The sequence below is a fragment of the Dermacentor andersoni genome, chromosome 8, assembly GCF_023375885.2.
Source record: "Dermacentor andersoni chromosome 8, qqDerAnde1_hic_scaffold, whole genome shotgun sequence".
NCBI classification, from domain to species: Eukaryota; Metazoa; Arthropoda; class Arachnida; order Ixodida; family Ixodidae; genus Dermacentor; species Dermacentor andersoni.
The window spans coordinates 13,451,518-13,471,705 of record NC_092821.1 but is presented as its reverse complement, the minus strand read 5'-3'; the positions used below and the strand labels follow the sequence as shown (position 1 = coordinate 13,471,705).

The 20,188-nt window shown below is 43.8% G+C and overlaps 1 protein-coding gene across 3 annotated transcripts in view; it reads left to right on the top strand.

Annotated features, from left to right (window-relative positions):
• Positions 1–13,598: 13,598 nt before the first annotated feature.
• Positions 13,599–20,188, top strand: part of LOC126526656 (beta-hexosaminidase subunit alpha-like) — a 138,344-nt gene continuing 131,754 nt past the window's right edge. The window contains exons 1-2 of one of the 3 annotated variants that reach the window (XM_050174524.2): positions 13,599–13,654; positions 15,081–15,122. In XM_050174524.2, coding sequence (XP_050030481.2) covers positions 13,614–13,654; positions 15,081–15,122 — 83 coding nt within the window. In that variant the 5' untranslated portion in view covers positions 13,599–13,613. Of the gene's footprint in view, positions 13,655–15,080; positions 15,123–16,138; positions 16,165–20,188 lie in introns of those variants that run through there. The other 2 variants (XM_072289585.1, XM_055068332.1) reach the window with 2 other exon arrangements.

Below are 20,188 nucleotides of genomic sequence, written 5' to 3'. Positions count from 1 at the left end.
AAGGGTTACGGACTAGATTCCAAAGGAAGGGAAGCGTAGCAGGGGGCGGCAGAAAGTTACTTGGGCGGATGAGATTAAAAAGTTTGCTGCGACGACATGGCTACAATTAGTACATGACCGCGGTCGTTGGAGAAGTATGGGAAAGGCCTTTGCCCTGCAGTGGGCGTAACCAGGCTGATGATGATGATGATGATGATGATATTGTACTGAAGTCTATCTTTTTGGCCCTACTTTTATAAATAAATTTCCTCTACTTGTTGCCAACTGTCTGGCATTTGCCTGTCTTGTCAGCTTTTTTGAACTGCTTTCAGCAAAATTTTCTTACTTTTTGGAAGAAGTTCACTATTACGCCTAATGGGAACCTAGCATAACCTGTTGCCTGCGCGCATAAGAATTTTTTCTTCACCTTTCCTCCCGCTAAAATTCCTCAGCATCAACTTCTTTTCCATCTCGTTCTCGTTATTTCTCCTTATTTTTTCTCGTAAGGGACCACACCATTGCGAGGAAACAATTCGGCTGTTATTTTTCAGATGTAATTTAATGCCGCGTCGCTTTCCAGTTTATATCGACCTTCGTCTAAGATATGTCGTTATATTGTTAAAGACTTCCTACCTAATACGTTGATGTGGTTCCAAAATATTCTAGATGTGACCTTCTTTTTTCACGTGTTTCCAACCAACGTTCATTTTTACTTTTGGTCGAACCAGTGTATGAATCAGTTTTTTTTTTCTAGGTATGTATTTCCAGTTTTCTGTCTACTTCATTCTGAGGCAACTATATTTTTCATGCCTGCCTCTGCTCTCATGATGCGCTCTGCCATTCATCGATTGCTTCCCGTATTTCCCCGTTGCACCAGTTTCTCGGTTTCTCTTTTTCTTTCCGACAAACGTGGTGCTTCTCTTTCCTCGTTTATCTCGTCATTGCACTTAGAAGTTCAGAATATTCCCACTCTTTGCTTAGCCATCTGGCGAGTTCTCTCTCGACTTTTCTAACAATATTTGTCATTTGTTCTGCATTCCAACTTCGGCTGGCCATTCTTTGCTCCTTACTCTCTTTCTGAACTACTTATCCCATTTTCAAAGTGATGCGTTTATAGTCACTTCATATCCTGCTATAATCTTCCTCATCAATGACCATTTTTCTCAACATATCTCGAATTCCTTACGTCATCAAACATTAATCAATGGTTTATAGGTCCGAGTTCCCGTGTGATCTGTCCATCACAATATGGCCCCGTATTCACAATAACGAGGCTAGGTTACTCACAGAGATCTAGCGTAAACTTCCCATTGTTGCCCGTGTAAGCCTATGGATTCTATATGTGAGCACTCATTTCACCTAACCGGATGATTTCGGCAACATTCCCGAAATCCTCAATGTTCGCACTCAGGCATTCAGCTACCTCTTGATTTTTTTCCTTGCTACTTTTATCCGACCATCAATAGGTTACGCCCAGCCAACTTGTCTTTTCACTCACTGTGCCCGATAACCAAATATGCTCTTGACACTTTCATTTTACTCTTTGCCATTTCGCTCGCTGATATATGAGCCTTCGGACTCCCCCTAGTTTGTCTAACGGCATACGCACCTAATTGCTTTCTGTTTACCTACTCTTCAATCTCTGACTACTTTTCCCGCATTTCTCACAAAACGTGCACTGCTAATTAAGGGAATATAGACTAATTGGACTCATGTGCACGAATCTTCACAATGGCCTGTTTCCGAGAGCTAGTGCTGCTCAACGCGACCAGGCCCACCGAGCTTTGCTAACTATCATGCAGAGAACTGATTTGGCCTGCCGTTTATATTCATCTATTTCCGTGTTCCCACTTTCTTTTGTCCGCGTCTCGGTCATTTGTTTATTTCCTATTTCCTTTCCTATATCTTTGTTTCCTATCTTCTACCTCTTGCCTGTTTTCTTTTCGTCTTCGCGAAAAAGTAGGAAGATGTTGTAGCCACATCGTTCCAATTGTCAGCTTGCTCCCTGCCTGTTTCCTTTGTGTCCTTGTTTGTTTGGATATCAAATAATAATAATAATAATAATAATAATAATAATAATAATAATAATAATAATAATAATAATAATAATAATAATAATAATCAGCCTATTTATATCCACTGCAGGACGAAGGCCTCTGCCTGCAATCTCCAATTACCCCTGTCCTGCGCCAACCGATTTCAACTAGCACCCGCAAATTTACTAATTTCGTCGCACCACCTAGTTTTCCGCCGTCCTCTACTGCGCTTCCCTTCTCCTGGTACCCATTCTGTCACCCTAATGGTCCAACGGCTATCTAAGTTAGCGCATTGCATGACTGGCCCAGTGCCATTTGATGGCTATTAGAATATCGTCTATACCCGTTTTTCTCGCATACCCGCTTTATATATAATAATAATAATAATAATAATAATAATAATAATAATAATCTTTATTCAGTATAGGTAAAACAGTATACAAAACGGAAGCGCCGAAGCCACAAGAGGGCTTGTGCGGCGACAACCGGCAGCCGCGGCAATCTACGCGCCACACCAGAACTCCATCAGAAGCTGGTTGTGCATTTGGCACAACCATCACACATTATCAAAGATGCACTGATAACATCAGTACATATTAAAGGTTCTCTAACGCTTGAACAGCAACTCTCAGTGCTTTGCGGGTGGACAAAGAAAATACATCGTCCGGTAGTTCATTGAAGATAGCAGGAACATAATAGCGTCTTGTTGCTTTACCGTAGTGAGTGCGCACTCTCGGTTTAAGATAACGAGGAACATGTCTCAGTGGTACCGATTTCGTATTTATGTGCCTGTATGCACTGCTCCAAAAATATTTAAGTACTACGATTTGTCTAAAAAGATTCTCAAAAGAAGGCAAACCGGCTGTTCTAAAGACACTGCTGGGCAAATTCTCCTGTGGCATGTAGAGGACGCTTGTAGCGATGTTTTTCAAAATCCTATTAACTCGACATTTCCATGTGAAAGAGCAGTTAAAAAAACAACACATACCGTATCTTAAAACACTATACCCCAGAGCCTGGGCGATTAGTTTTCTGATAGAAAAAGGCATCATGGTTTTTAAGTTAAACAACAAACATGCAACACTTCTAAGTTTCTTACAAATGTGGGTCAAATGAGTATTCCACGTCAGATCACTGTCTATGTGCACACCAAGATACTTAACCGACTGGATGCTAGCTATAGGTTGACAAGAGCACAAAGAGCAATATGAAGGGTGCAAATATATGGAAGCGACGCTTGGTACATCCTTGTACTGGTTACGAAAACAGACGAGTCTGGATTTGGTGCTATTTATTTGTATTAAGTTTGAGGCAAACCAATCACTAACTTTAATAGCGTCCTCTTGAAGGTTAGCCAGGGCACATGAAAACTCAGGGTTGCTTGACACTAGTAAAGTGTCATCGGCATAAAGGAATACGGTGGATGCTTTCACTTGGTCACATATATCATTCACATATAAGTTGAACAACAAAGGCGATAAGATAGACCCTTGCGGGACACCGCACACCAGACTTACCGCGTCACTGCAGATAGGCCCAAACATGACTACTTGTGAGCGATTGTGAAGATAGTTTTAATTAGTGACAAAAAAGGACCCCTAAATCCATATGAATACAGTTTAGAGATTAAAATTTGATGATTTACTGCGTTGAAAGCTTTTTTTTACGTCCAAAAAAAGCCTAAATGCCACCTCATTGTTTTCCAGGCTTTGGTGCAGTAAATCAGAGAGATTTTCTAATAGCACCTGTGTTCCAGACCCACTAACAAATCCGTACTGATTCACACTCATTAGGTCATGTTTAGCAACAAATGCATTCATCACAGAAAGTACGTGTTTTTCTAAAATCTGGGATATGCAGGAAAGAACAGAAATAGGGCGGTAGTTGGCAATATCATTCTTTTTCCCACTTTTGTACAGAGGAACAACGCGAGCACTCTTCAGTGAATCTGGCCATGTACCAGTTGCAATTATGCCGTTTAAAATAAATAGCAGAACATGTTTCAGAGCTGTAATGTTTCTTATCAGATCAGCTATGAAAATGTTGTCAAGTCCGGCGGATTTATTACGTTTCAGACTCGACAAAATGCTGAAAAGATCAGATTCTGTCATAAGAGGAAGGAAGGCTGATGGCGATACACTGTTTTTAATCTTTGTCGAGCTCAAAGTTTGGACTGCGACCCGTTGCTCAGCCGAAAATACGTTATTGAACTCATTAGCCAAAATAGGCGACACTACACCTAAATTATGCTCCACTGCTTCTTGGACGGACGAGCGTATGTTACCACGTAACTGGTTTATCAGAGACCAGGTGTTCCTTACGTCGCGACGAGTGTTGTGAAACTGCTGTGCAAAGAACTTCCTCTTTGATAAGCGGATAAGCGCAGTTACCTTATTTCTGATGCAACGATATTCTGCTCGAAGTTTGTCATTTTTTGGTGCCCTGCGGCATCGAGACCAGAAAGTGTCCTTTTCTTTGATAGCAGCCAGGATTTCCGCAGTCAGCCACTGACAGTCAATTTTACGTTTCTTCACAACCAAAGTTTTTTTGCACACTTTCTTTATTTCGCCTAATATCCTGACCAAGCTATCGTACGCAGTGTCGTTAGTGTTATGATGAGTAAATGAATCCCAATCATATTCAGTAACATGATTATCGAACTTTTTTTGGTCTAGAATGGTCACAACACACCTGGTAGAGTTAGCGTGCTGCATAGAGTCTGTTTTCATAAGGCGACACGCAATGTAATAGTGATCTGCCAGTTTCTGTCTGATTACAGCTCCGGACACTGAAGAAATGTCCGACGCACGGACGTTAGCGTGGTCAATGCAAGTAGTTGTAATGCGATTATTAAGAAATTCTTCTCTAGTAGGATCGGCGACATGTGGTTCAATGCCAAATTCTTCGAGTACTGTTAAGTAACTTTCAGTGTCATGGCGATCACCCTTCATCAAATCGATATTGATGTCCCCTATCATGCACACGTTATATGTAACTATCATGTAACTTTAAATATATATATATATATATATATATATATATATATATATATATATATATATATATATATATACATATATATATATATAAAGTTACGCCTAGCATTCTTCGTTCAATCGATCTTTGTGCGGCCCTTGTTCTCAAGCACGCTTGTCAGACTCCAAGTCTCTGCCCCATATGTCAGCACCGGTAAAATGCACTGATAGTTTACTTTCCTTATCAATGATCGCGGTAAGCTCCCAGCCAGGAGCTCACGATGTCTGCCGTATGCGATCCAACCCATTTTTATTCTATGAGTTTCATTTTCATGGTCAGGGTTCCCTGTGATTAGTTGACCTAGGTAATCTTACTCCTTCACAGACCCTCGAGGCTGACTTGCGAACTTGAACTCATGTTCTCTTCCCCAGTTATTTATCATTATCTTTTTCTTTGGCATATTAACATTCAGCCCCACTCTTACTGTCTTCCTGTTAAGGTCCTCAATCATTTGTTGTAACTCGTCCGCAGTGTTGCTGAATAGAACAATGTCATCGGCAAATCGAACGTTACTCAGGCACTCGCCGTCGATCATTACTCCTAAACCGTCCCAGTTTAATAGCTTGAATACTTCTTCCACGCACGCAGTAAATAGCATTGGAGAGATTGTGTCTCCTTGTCTGAACGCTTTCATTTTAGTATCTTCCTACTTTTTGTGTAGAATTAGGGTGGCTGTAGAACCTCTGTAGATATTTTCCAATGTATTTACGTAAGCGTTCGGTACTCCTTGATTACGTAATGCCGCTATGACTTTTGGTTTCTCTACTGAATCAAATGCCTTTTCGTAATCTATGAAAGCTATATAGAGAGGCTTATTGCACTCTGCGGATTTCTCGATAAGCTGACTAGTGACATGGATGTGATCCATTGTAGAAAACCCTTTCCTGAAGCCCACCTTGGTTGATTAAAGTTCAGTGTTGCCCTTATCCTAATAGAGACTATTTTGGTAAATATTTTATATAACACTGTGACTAAGCTAACAGACCTATTATTTTTCACTTCTTTAACATCTCTCTATTTGTGGATTAGTATAATGTTTGCATTCTTGCAGTTTTCTGGGACCCTTGCAGACGATATACAAGCATTATGTCTTCACCATTTTGATTAAATTGACTGTTATTCCATCTTCTCCTGCCAGTCTTCAAAATGGTGAAGACATAATGCTTGTGTATCGTCTGCAAGGGTCCCAGAAAACTGCAAGAATGCAAACATTATACTAATCCACAAATAGGGAGATGTTAAAGAAGTGAAAAATTATAGGCCTGTTAGCTTAGTCACAGTGTTATATAAAATATTTACCAAAATAATCTCTATTAGGATAAGGGCAACACTGAACTTTAATCAACCAAGGTGGGCTTCAGGAAAGGGTTTTCTACAATGGATCACATTCATGTCATTAGTCAGCTTATCGAGAAATCCGCAGAGTGCAATAAGTCTCTCTATATAGCTTTCATAGATTACGAAAAGGAATTTGATTTAGTAGAGAAACCAACAGTCATAGCGGCATTACGTAATCGAGGAGTACCGAACGCTTACGTAAATACATTGGAAAATATCTACAGATTTTCTACAAATATCTTCACCATTTTGATTAAATCGACTGTTATTCCATCTTCTCCTGCCAGTCTTCCCGGCTTCATGTCTTGCAAGCCTGTCTGACCTCATCGCTTGTTGTAGGACGAGTTTCTCTATCTTGTTCATTACTGCTCCGAATGGAGGTACCCTGACTCCTCTGGGTATTGTACAGGTCAGTACAGATTCCGCTGCTTTTATTATACCTTCGAGATTGCTGAAGATATTACCCTGCTTATCTTTCAGTGCATACATCTTTGTTTATCCTATGCCAAGTTTCCATCTCACTGATTTCAGGCTGCGTCCATTTTTACGGCTTCTTCAGCCTTTTTCACGTTATAATTTGTAATATCATTTATTTTGGCTTTGTTGATCAGTTTTGACAGTTCCGCGAATTCTATCTTATCTCTTGAGTTGGACGCTTTCGTTCTTTGTCGTTTCTTTATTAGGTCCTTTGTTACTTGGAAGAGCTTGTCTACTGGTTGCCTTGGTGCCTTGCCTCCCATGTCAAATGCTGCCTCTGAAGCCAGCCTCGTTACAGTTTCATTATTTACCTCTATATCATCATCATCATCTCTCTGTTCTAAGGCTCAATATTTGTTTGCACGTCCTAAATTTGTCTGCTTCTACCCTTTGTGCCTCTAAGTTGACCTGTTTTTTTTTTCTTCACCAATTTTACTCTTTCTCTGTTCAAATTGAGGTGAATCCTAGGCCTCACTAACCTATGATCACTGCACTTTACCCTACCTATCACTTCTACATCCTGCACTATGCTGGGATCGGCAGAAAGTATGAAATCAATTTCATTTCTTGATTCAAGATTAGGGCTTTTCCAGGTCCACTTTCTGTTGCTACGTTTCCTGAAAAAGGTGTTCATTATTCTCAGCTTTCTGCGAATTCTACCAGCATCTCTCCTCTAGCATTTCTAGAATCGACGCCGTAGTTGCCAATTGCCTGTTCCCCCACCTTCTTTTTCCCCACTTTTGCATTATATTCACTCAGTATTACTGTACACCGAGTTTGTACTTTTTATCGATAATTGAACATCTTCACGAAACTGATCTACTTCCTCATAGTCGTGAATGGATGTTGGAGCGTAGGCTTGTACGACCTTTAAATTACACCTCTTATTGAGTTTGATTACCACTACTACTACCCTCTCATTAGTGCTGGAGAATTCGTCGACGTTGCCCGCTATGTCCTTATGGATTAGGAATCCTGCCCCGTATTGCTTCTTATCAGGGAGACATCTATCGCAGAAGACAGGGCCCTTATTTAGCAATGCGTAAGCCTCACCAGTTCTTCTAATCTCACTAAGGCTCATAATATCCCAAACAATATCTGATATTTCATCAATGAGTCCTGCTTAACTAGCCTCGCTCGAGAGGGTTCGGTTGTTAAAGGTTAGAAGGGTCAGTTTTCATTGGCGTCTTGTTCGGACCCTATTAACTCAAAAGGAAGCTTCTTATTTTTGAAAGCAAGATGAGGATGCCTTACAACACGCACCTATAAAGCGAGATATAAGAAGGAAGAAGCATGTGCTTGCTGCGGTAAAGCTAGGGAAACGATGTAGAATGTTTTATGAGGACATCTTGTGAGGACATCTTCCCAGCGGTTGATTTAGGTACCACTGGCCTTTTTGAAGCCTTTTGCTTCCGCGAGAGCACGGGAAAAGTAATTATGTCCGCAATAGAGATTAGTAAGAGGTGATTGGAAGATTGGTGGAAGAAAAGTAGGGATACGACAAAAAAGAAACGGTGACGGCGAAGCTTTAGCGTACTGCAATTTTTTCGTTCCATCGCTTTTTGCAGGGTCGTACATTTTTCCTTCACCTTCTTTGTTAACTTCCCAGTTTCTGACCCATATGTTAGCACCTGTAGAATGCAATGATTTTACACTCTCTAATGTCCTACTTGTTTGAAGAGATGTTTGGAAGTAACTTGCGATCATGGTATTGTAGTCATCACGCGACGCATATTGTTATTTGATCCCACACGGGAACTGATGAGGCACAGTCCCAAGCAGGGCTGCTTCCTGTATAGCAGCCTTTGTGAATATTACGACATCCGTTGTTCGCAATAAAATAAGGTACAGTAGCTTCGAAAGATTTGAAATTAAGCGCAGCGTCTCCTGAGACCCACCTATTCTGAGAATTTCCGGGACGTTTAGTTAGGATGGGCTCTCCGCATCAAGCAGCATGTGTTACGACTGGGTAGGTGAGCCTCAGCTAGGCGACTGGCCACTGCCATCCCGTCGTGTTGAGCGATCGGGCAGTGACGAGACGCTCTCCCTATGTCTATAATTATCCTCCAGCTTCGTTCTTGACGCCTTTTATGCATGTCCCCCCCTCCTTGTATCCGTCAACTCCTTCCTAATATTGTTTTTCCGTTAGTCACTACTACACTCTTCAAAATTTACCGGTTTGTTGAACAGCGCTACGGCCGCTAACATTCCTACATTTCTGTTTCTGCATGGACTTCAAGGCCATGCACCTACCCGCCCTCCCACCTGTTTGTTGCTGTGGTTTCTTCGCTTCCATGGCCCAGCACCTCCGTCCTTGACATATTTTTCTGTACGCAAATCAGCGTTGTGTAGGTCTTTCGTTCTTGTCCTGTTTTAAAGCGATGCCTTCCTTGCTTTTTACATCGACTTTCCCACTACTGCTGTTGCTGCTGTCTTGCACGCGGCGTCGGAGGTTGTGCCGAGCGTGTATATACATATGTGGTGTTGATCGCCACATTAACCTTTTGACAGCTGTAATTATCGGTGACCCCCCGCAAAAGCACTGCATAAATTGCAGCGCTTACCTTTCTACTATACCCAAGTCCAGAGGAAAGCTAGATGAAAGGGTAGAGAGGAGGCACATAATTCGTACAACCAACACAGTCGCTAAACGATTGAATAACAGCCTTGCCACTCTTCGCTTGCAGTTCCCTTATAAGGGGGTGGATAGGGAAAAGGCGACTTGAGAAGGCAAGGAAACGCTACTACTACAGACACGACAGCAGTTGCGGGGAAACTGGATGAAATTAAGTTCAAGGTGCGGTGACATCGCGCTAGTCGGAAGTTTGATTCTGTTGAGGTAGTCGGAAGTCCAAATCCCCCGCCCCCGTTTTTTTTTTCTTTTTTTGACATTCTCTAGTGCACTACATTTGGAGGCTTAGAGTGACGCCTGACACCGGCAAAAGATGCCGAGAGCGAGTGGGGCTATGCTAATCCAGGTACAGCCAAATTAGGAAGGCCCACTAGCCTTGAACAAACACTCCCTCACCAGAACAGGAATTGCCCTCCCTGGTGCAGTATTCGTCCACAACCTCGCTGATGATGTCTACAATTAGACAAATAACCAATGGCCTTCAGTTCCCAGCAGCGGCGGAGCACCTAACCAAGACGGTGGTCAGACCTCTAACGCAGCAGAAGGTGCTAATAATAATAATAATAATAATAATAATAATAATAATAATAATAATAATAATAATAATAATAATAATAATAATAATAATATAAACGCTCAGTGATCTTTCGTCTTTCCTTTCCTGCTCTTTCTGGTATTGACGGTGATTCTAGTCTGATGTTTCCCTAGGGGACCTTCTTCATTAGCACCTACTCTGGCCTCCTAATTGCCCATGCCCCCCCCACCCCCCCCCCCCCCAAAAGAAAGAGAACTACGCGACCTGCAAGTCGCCAGCACACTTCTCGTTCAAGCTTATTATTTAAGTGCATTCTATCTCGTTGAAAACGGCAACACCTTGTCACTGCACTGTTTGCTTCCACAACCTCGACGCATTTCTCTCGGCTGACTCTCCATATAGCCTCATCAGCGGCCGCAACCGCTCCTTTGTAGGTTAGTGTGACGTTAAAACTCCTCCGGCAGCGTGCACACCAAAATCTGCAGACGAGGGTACATCTCGCGCAAGTCTACACCCTCCGCAATATGCTGGGCTATTCCTGCCTTTTTTATTCTTTAGCACGCCATTCAGGCCGCCTGCTAGTGCTACAAGGTTGCGTACCTGTGCATTCTCCGCGAACTTTTCCCTAGCTCGCTCCATGACATAGCCCAATGTCTGCCATAAAAACGTCCCTACTGCCGCTCCTTTCTTCCATTTCACCTCCTGTATACAATCGCCACTGAGATCCTAGTCGGCTTTGACTAAGTGCTCATGGTAGGTGAACCTCCTTCCAGCAGTCGTAAGCGCACGTTTCACGCCTTTTACACGTAATAAGCATTCCATGTTATTTGTCGGCACTTCTGGTCCTTTGACACCGGGAGGCGCCATTATATCGTCACTACCATTTTTATTCTGGATGATGACCCTGTTCAGCATCCCTTCTGCTGCTGCCAGTCTCTCTTCTACCACTTTCCGCGTATCACATTCCATATTGAACTCATTTTTTAGCTATAAGACATGTTTCGCAATTTCACCTGAATATTGAATATTCTCAATTTTCCTTAGTCTGGCATCGACATCGCAGTGTCTGCCGATCGACTCGATTTCATTTCCATTTTGATCCTTCCGCTCATCTACCTTTGCGAACCCCGCATACAGCGCATACTTAATCGTTTCTTTTTTTAAAGCGTAAGCGTTTCTATGGTTACCTAACGAGAAAACTACGTCCGTTCCTCATTCGCGTAAGATGATCGCTTTAGATGGGGCCCGCAAGCTGCGGAAGACGACAACGATCGCGCAAGCTGAGGCACGAGTGCGTCTCTGTGACCACGTGACGCGTACAATCAGGCACGCACCAGAACTATGGAGCAGCCGCGGCTTCGGATCGGGACCTCATCAGCGCGCCTTGCGCCGCCTTCCACAGCAGTTCGTGTCGCTGCAGCGCTGTCGCGTTTACCGCAATGGCGCCAAGATTCAGTGAAGAATAACGGAAACGCAAAAATGCAGAGCATGAGCGTGAATGCAGATTACCTGACAAACAAATGAACGACGCTGCGCAGAGCGGGGAACTACAGCAACGCGCTGCCCAACACAGCAAACAAGAGGAACGACGGCCCGCCGACGCCGCCCGATACCGACGTTCCAGAGAAAACTGCACACGTTTCCTTCGTTTCACACATCTCCCCTCGCCATTCCAGCCCCCGTCCACATCCTCTGCTGGCTCTTTATAACACGAGTGAATATTGCTTTCACTCGCCTCTTCTACGTCGTCTTGTGAAGGTTCTACTTAACACTTCGGTGTTGAAACCGCGCTTCTCCGTTTCATGATTCTTTTGATTATTTCGCGATCGTGCTCTTAATTATATCAAACACGCCGGCGCACGAGCACTCAACACCACGTCGTTACTAGAAAATTCTTACGCATCATTCAGGTAACTCCCTGAAGATGTTCTAAGTACAAATCTTTTTGTTTTGGCCACGTGTTGCACTTGGCAATGTTAAAATTGTAGAGGAAGTCCTGATACAGCTTTCTGTTGCTCAATACAAGCTACATAATTTTTTTTTCTGGCGTAAATGAATCCCGCAAATAAACGCAAAATCTCTCGAGTCACGCGGAAATTTTGCGTGTATTCGCGGGCTGCTTTCGCGCTCGGAAAAACACTTTTATGTAGCACGTATTCAGCAACAGAAAGCGGTATCGGGAGTTTTTCATGTTTCTCGACAATTTTCTCATTGATACTTTTCATATAATTGCAATATCTGAGAATTTGACTAATTAATGAGGACTGAATATCTGATTAAGCAGAATGAAAAAAAAAAGAATCTTAGTATATCCAAGCGACGGCAAAAAACATTATCTTTGTTCTGTCCAGCTACGAGGCATTCGCACATTTTTAATATTTGACTCAAGTTACGTGGGACATCCGGTATACAGAGTGTATGAAAACCACCATTTGCAAAATCGGAAAGGTATAGAGGAGCCACGAAAGGGGGTAAAGACGACTGACAGCAAATTTAGGGCGTCAAGTAGAACCATATGTAACGATTGCACCAAACAAGAATAGATAACCAGGCCCGCCGTAGCAGCTTAATGGCTATGGCGTTGCAGAGCTACGCTCGAGAACGCGGCATGGAATGCTGGGTGCGTTGCCTACATTTCGATTAGCTCGAAATGCAGGAACCCCCGTGTGCCGCGCATTTCGGGCACGCTGAGGATCCCCAGGTGATTAAACTTAAGACTGAGTCCCCCACTAGGGTGTGCGTCATAATAGAGTCGTGGATTTGGCACGTAATGCCCTGCCATATATATTTGAATAATTACAAGTTCATATTACAATATATTACAATAAACACCACATAGTAATACAAAGTGGAATGAATGCGCTAACAAAGCTGTCGATAAGGATGTGGCCTGACGACACTCAAACGACAGTGACCCGATAGTGCTTTTGTACGCGTTAGTCTAACAACAATGACAGACACACATAGCGAACTCATTTCCGTCCATTCGGTTGGACAATGTCGCCCTAATATTTGCGGTGGCGCTCATCACGGAAGAGTGAAAAAAGGACAATAGGCCAACAGTGTCCTTCTTCCTGCGCTTTCCACCAACTCGTTTTCTTTTCCGATGTGGGTTGCTTCCGATAACGGTACGACCAGGTTTCGCACCGAGAGAATGAAGTCATGGGTGTCTCTTCGCTTCCCTCTCGCTTTCTTGCTTCCCGCAGGAGATGCTGGACAAACGCCAACGACAGGAAGAGATAACTAAAAAAAAAATCTAGCCGTACAGTGGTGGGGTCTTGTCTGCGCCAACCCTCGTTTCGAAGCGATCACGACAAACAAACTAAAAGCTGGTTGTGCCTCATTGTTTCGAGGCGCCTTAATCGCTCTCTTCAGTCGGCCGGTTCGCGAGGGGAAGGAGGAGACGGGGAGCGAGTTTCTTTTGCGTAATGTCAGGATGGCCAGCGGAACAAAAAAGCATAAGTGCTGGCGCGTGTAGGACTCTGCGGGCAGTCGAAGTCAATTAAAGGGAGGGGGTATGGGTTAGAGGGCACTTCGTGGGCGAGAAGGTGCTCGCCACCCCGCCTGCTTCGCCAATTGTATGCAGCGCTCACCTTGCGTCTGTGTCGACTTTAGAAAAAGGTGAGACTGGATATTTTTATTATATTTATATTTAAAACAATGGTGCTCGAAACCAAACGGCAGTTTTCAGCTTGAATAGAACATAACGAAACACATTTTATTGAAATGGAAAAAGCCATCGGAGTTACCAATTGCCCGAATTTTAACTCCGTGCGAGTCCCTTTACACAGCGGGATGTTGGCTTCCTTTTCTTTTTTCGCCTGCTCTCACAGAAGGGGTGCTCTAAATCCGTAGTTGTAGCGCAACAGATTATACGGCACGGTAATGCTGGTACTATATAGCTAACGTTCGATACATTCGATCATTGTCCACCTCTGATGCCTATAATGTTTAGATACGGGCTCTTAAATGGTTCGAGGTTTCAATTTATTGGTTAAATACTAGCTATCCTCCAATACGACGTCAGTCACGTCATGCCAAAAAAAATAATAGTTTGATTATTATACAGCCTAACACTGCCTCTGATTTTTGTTTTTCGCTTGTGTTGGTAGCTGTGTGTATCAAGCAACAAGCAAGAAGCTTCATATTAGTGCGCAATTAACTGGCTCCGTGGGCAACAGGGGTCATTACAGATTACAGGGAGAAGCCTTCGCCCTGCAGTGGACAAAAAAAAAAAAGAAACAGGCTGCTGCTGCTGCTGCTGCTGCTAATGATAATGATGATGATGAACCGACTGCTGCTGAGCAATGGTATGGTTCAAACTCGAAATGCTGCGGAAGAAAAAGGATGCACGCATAGGCGAAATGGTTCGCTGGTCGGTTGGTTTTATTTTACTGATCAGCTGTAGATTTTCCTGTATTCATACGTTTTGTTCTTTTGTCTTTCCTGTGGCCATTTGTTGTGCATCCCATTGCTGCAGCCTCTGCGCTGCTATCAGGTGCTAACCAGTGCTGTATAAATAGTGGAGTTAGCTATGACTGTAACGTATGCGTTCATCTGAACGTAGCCATAATCAAATCGTGTAATACGCGAGGCCTAATACGCGAGATGTTCCACGTTCTCGGTAGGTATCCATATACATATAAAGCACATGTTGTCACATAAATGGTACTGATAGCGAGGGTCTCTACACTTGCGCCGGAGTGAGACCCTTAACACAAACAGAGAAACAGATTTCGTGTAGAGTAGGGTCACCGTGTGTCTACCCGTTCCAGTTCATTTGTTCCGGACTGTACTGCACCGAACATTGTCCACGTGCTTTGCCCCCTCCTCTCGTCTTCGGCGCGGACGAGATGGGCGAGCAGCAAAGGAGCCGCCGCTCTCCTTGAGGCCGCCCAGTCGGTCTGCGGAAGACAGCCTATCACGACTCCGTTCCGCCCCCGCTAGCCTTCCGCCAGTGGCGGGCTCCCGGCAGCGATAAGATTGCAGACTCGCAAGGCCGGCTCTACGGTTTAGCACATTTCTCTTTTTGCTTCCCACTTGGCAGTGGCCTCACCTGCGGACAGCGACACTCATCCAAACCGAGCACGTGAGTACATTGATTGACAACGATTTCTTCTTTTATTTCTGAAAAATGGTGCCTAAAATATGACAGTTTTATGAAGTCTGTGGTGCATTATGCACATTAAGGTGCTGCCGCATTTTCATATGCGTCGTGAAAGTTTGTATTTAAATATTTCAGCGCGTTCTTTTGTTATTAAGAGCAGAAAAAGATTAAAACTATCCCACGGCTGGATAATATATATTCCACGCATCACGCATAGGTTTTCGTTACAATTCTGTTCCAGATTCTTGTGTTTAATCTCCCTTGTTCTTAAGAATATGTCATAAGAAAAAAGTGTTCATCCCTAGTTTATTTCCTTCCTTAGTACTAGATGATGTTCAGGTTTCTGCCTCATTGTTGGTCCTGCCGAAAACTATCACAATGAAGGGATTATACTTCACTATGAAACAATGACTACCACTTGCGCATCACAGGTGCGTAAGCGTGCTCATTTTTCGTCCTCGTAAGTAGTGTAGATGCTTCTGCAAGTCTATGATTCCGTCTAAAGTAACTTTTAGCAATGCTTTTTACGGATTTTAAAGTGACTGATTTTACCACAAGCTTTTGGTGATTCTTTCCTGCTCCTGCTCACCCAAACCGTCTATTTTATTTGTGCACAGAGATGTAATGAAGTTTTTGCACTATACGATTATGACTGTAGCACGAGCGTTATCGAGTTGTCTAAGACAATGGTAGGGGCGGAATGCATGACAACACCCCCCCTCCCCATTTCAAGGTACAGAGTAGCAACGAACAACAATTTCAGCCCCCATGTCGCCATTACACACACCCTCGATAGTACAAACTCTCGCACCAAACATGTCCTTATTGTCCAGGCACAGTTTTATCTTACCTACGTATCGACATATACACGGCGTGATCGCGCCAGAACAAATGTGTTGCTCATCGAACGCACTCAGACTACCCAGTGAAAAGAAAATGAAGAACTGTGCATCAGCTCAACAGCTTCGGACGATAACAGGATACATACATGGCTTTGGGGAGCAAGGGTTTTGATGACAAAAAGGTTTCTGGTTGTTTAGTATATTTTCGTTTCAATAACAATTATGTGGACACTTCAGAAGCATTTCTACCGTCGTCCTTACCGTCGACGTCCAAGTGTGATACATAGCCGCCGGGCGCTGTGTGATGTATTCGCAAGCGAAAGCATGCGAGTGTAAGGCGACGATGGCTGCTCGCTTAAGAGGAAGCTTTAGCTCGGGTCCGACTGCGACGCGGCCTATTCAAATATGTACAAAACGCAAAAACATTTTTCTGAGATAACCCCTTGACCGATTTCAATGAAATTTGTTGCATTTGAGAGAGAAAGTTAAATTATGGTGACTGTTGGAAACGTAATTTCGATATAGGGCTTGAATTTTGGTAAAAAGATTTTCAAATATTCGACGGTTTTAAAAAACATAGAACCACGAAGTTCACAAATTCGCAGCTCTGCATAAAAAACATATATCGCGGTTCTGTAAACGGCATCCATTAGATCATTCAAAGGGTACAAATTCGATGTGTAATTTTTGGTCTCACGTTAATTGGTTACGTAGGTTAGAAGAGTTTTCCAAAAGCTGTATTTCCTATTAATGATATTTTTATATTCATGTGTAACACGTCAATTTTGTACGCTTTAGATGTACAACTAGATGCAATTCACAGAATTGTATTATCATTTTTCGTTGTTAAGTTATAGAGATTAAACTTGATACTTTCATTTTCTGATAATTTTTCATTTTTGCAAGTTTTTAATAAACAATTCACAACCTAAATCAAAAATCCAAAGCAAACAGTCACTACACTGTAAGTTTTTCTTTTAGATGCAACAAACCTCGTCAAATGTGGTGCAGTGGTTGCCGAGAAATACGAATTCTCCTCTTACATGTATTTAGTATAGGAGCACCCGAGCTAAAGCTTCCTCTTAAGCGCGCGGAAGGGTGGAAAACGCAGAACGTGCGTTCCGCCTTCCATCGCAAGCGAGGAACCGTGGCTCAGGGAAGGGGGTGTAAAGCAAGGGGGCGAAACTTTGTGGGTGTAAAGTTCTTTTCAACATTTGATGCGAATGGTGCATTGACATTTAGAAAGTCGTGCTTTGTAAGTTTGTGGGTTTAATGTTGCTGTAAAGAATTGACACCAAAGGCGCATTGACTTTTCTCAAGTCGTACATTGGACCAGACAACGAGACAAGCCAAATCAACACAATATTACATAAGCTGACAAATCACGTAGCGAGGTCCGATGTGACTAAGCGTTGTGGTGCTTCATTTGTGGCGTCATGTACGTCACAGAAAAGAATATAAACATTTTCTTTCACCTGCGCCAAAGTAGCCATGTAATGACACTAAAGGCGGCAGAGGTAACTACGTTCTTATTTACTTTTACTTTGACTTTCATTCGCGAGGACCCATTGAGCTTCTTCAATTTTCTTGTTCTCGCTACGCGTGGGCTGCCAGAGCCAGCCAGAGTGCATGCGTCAAGGATACCGTGTCGCTGAAAATCCGCTGTCAGCATGGGACGTTGTGCCGGCAAAAAGATTTTCGAACGACGCATACCCAGGCCCTCCATGTGGCGCAAGGAATTTACTGAGCTAATTGAATTTCTCAACAATGTGGAAAGTTGGGCGAGTGGGTGAATAACCATCCTACATTGGGGGTGAAGCAGCGCACTCACAAGGACAAGGCGAAGACACACAAGTGTCGTGCAGCGAGTGTCGTGTATTTCCGCGTGTCTTTGCTTTGTTCATGTCAGTGCGCTGCTTCGCAAACAAGGTATGATTAATTTCTCAAGCTAAAATATATAGTAAAAATTGTAAACTATGCCTTACAAACAATCTACAGACATGGTAGCTCTCGGATTGTAGTTTGACTGTACGAGCAAACGTAATGCCGTTGCACGAAAACTCGAAGAAACCCCTCTTTCAGCGTTTCTACAATTCACAGACCGGCCGCAGCATCCGCCATTCTCGCACGCCGGCGCACGGGTGTCTTGGGGGCCACGGAGCGGCCCGCCCGGTTCCTTGCAATAGCTCCAGCTGGCGCTCGCTTCCGCCGCATCGCGGCCCACGCAAGAGGCCACGTTTCAAACAGAAACCCCGCCTTCGTTTACAGCAGCCGACAAACATTACGGTTACATGCGCTCCACTTGCCAGGAATTGTGAGAAGCTGCCAGGGATCTTTGAATGCTGTTACGCTCCACTCTTAAAGTCGAAGTTAACCGCCATCGAAATTTTTTTCTTGTGTTGCCCAGACCACTGCGCGGCGCACTTCAGTGCGCGTTCGTTTTTCTCTGGCCGAGGGGATTTTCGCTTGGCATAGTTTTGGACGCTCTCTGGCTAGCAGACAAGAAAAACAAACAATAATGGCTTGCCGCCATCACTGTGGGGGCTCGACGGATTTCAACCCGTTCGCCTGAGCGCAACCTCTCCGGAAAATCTTGCCTCGCCGGTGTAGGATACCGAGCAGTATGCGTATGACTCTCCGTAGACCAAGCGTCTCACTATTTCTTCGATAATCCTTCGGTAGCCACGTTAGGTGCCCAAAGTAGGTATTCGATTGGGGCCACCATGCATTCCTTTGCGTTTTTTTTTTATTTCAGGGCCCCCGCAAGACACATAAAAGAAGACGTTCTAGCGCAGCAAATTGTCGCATGGTGAAAGTTAGATTTTGTTATTTCTTTTGCTTAAAGTAATCAGCAATGGAACGCTTCAGTTGCCGGATAGTCTAATTATATTATTACGATAGCAATTATATGTACACTCCAGGCGCATTCCTGCCATCGTCATCGCCCTCATGTACCGCATAAAGTCCAAGGGCGATAACATCGTGACCGCGAGCTGCATGCTTTATGTGCGAGTGAAAGCGAGAGCAGGGGGGTGGGGGGGTGGCACGGGTGAGCCGATGATGGTGCCTCAGTCTTGTGTGCGCAAGGGAGAAATTCGGGGAGGAAGCGCGCCGCCTTCCGTCGCGCGCAACACATCAGGGGGAGTGGAGAGAGGAGGGCGGGCCTCAGGATTCTGTGGTCTCTGAATCTGTGATTGCGCAACTTGTTTATTTGCCTTGTTTTCCGCGTTACATACTGTGAATTTTTCTTAAATACGTCGATTTATTAGAGACTCGTGCGTATATTGAAATATATAGTTGCGAGGTTTTGTGTGTGCATGCACTGAACTTTGTTTCCAGTGACACTTTTTTGCCTTCTATCAAGCTGTATCTCCACATTTGTATATTCAGTTGTTTCTTAGCATTCCTAATGCAGGAGGGCGAGTCAAATGAAAGCAAGCCGACCTACCCCGCGCCATAATGGTTCGCTTCGTTATCTGCGAAGCATGTGCGTAGCACACAGGCATCTCTCATTTGCATAAGTAACACGCAGGTGTGAGCATAAAGGCTCTTTAATGCTCTAATACACTGGATTGAACATGGTTGCGTGACATAAATGACACTCCAAAAGTGGAACAGCGTGATGCCGTGAAGTTTTTGACAGCTAAAGGTATTTCCTAAAAAGAAATTAGTCGCCGTATGGCTGCCGTCACGTTGAACATTGCTTTTCATTGGCCAGTGTGAAGCGTTCGAGCAATCGGTTCAAGTGATGTAAAAGTTGCAAAGGCGAGACAAGAGAGGGCCAAAGCCATCGTGCAATCACCCCTAACAAAATAGCAAAGGTTGATGAGCTGATGAGACAAGAACGGAGGATAAGCATCGATGAACTTGCAGACCGTGTAAACAACAGTCACGGTTCGGTTCACGCCATAATTCACGAACATCTCGGTCATCGGCACTAGTGTGAGCAATGAATTCCTAAGATTTTAAACCACCGCCAGAAGACGGAGACGTTCGGCGCTGCCTTGGCTCATCTGATTCGGTATCACTATGAGGGTGACGACTTCTTGTCTGCAAATGTGACCCGGGTCGAAGCATGGCGAAAATACAACGATCCTGAAACAGGACGGCAAAACGTTCCGTGGAAACACTCGAATTCACCACGCCCAAAGTAAGAAAAGGCCGTCATTTCCACCGGAAAGGTGTTGTTGACTTTCTTTTTCGATC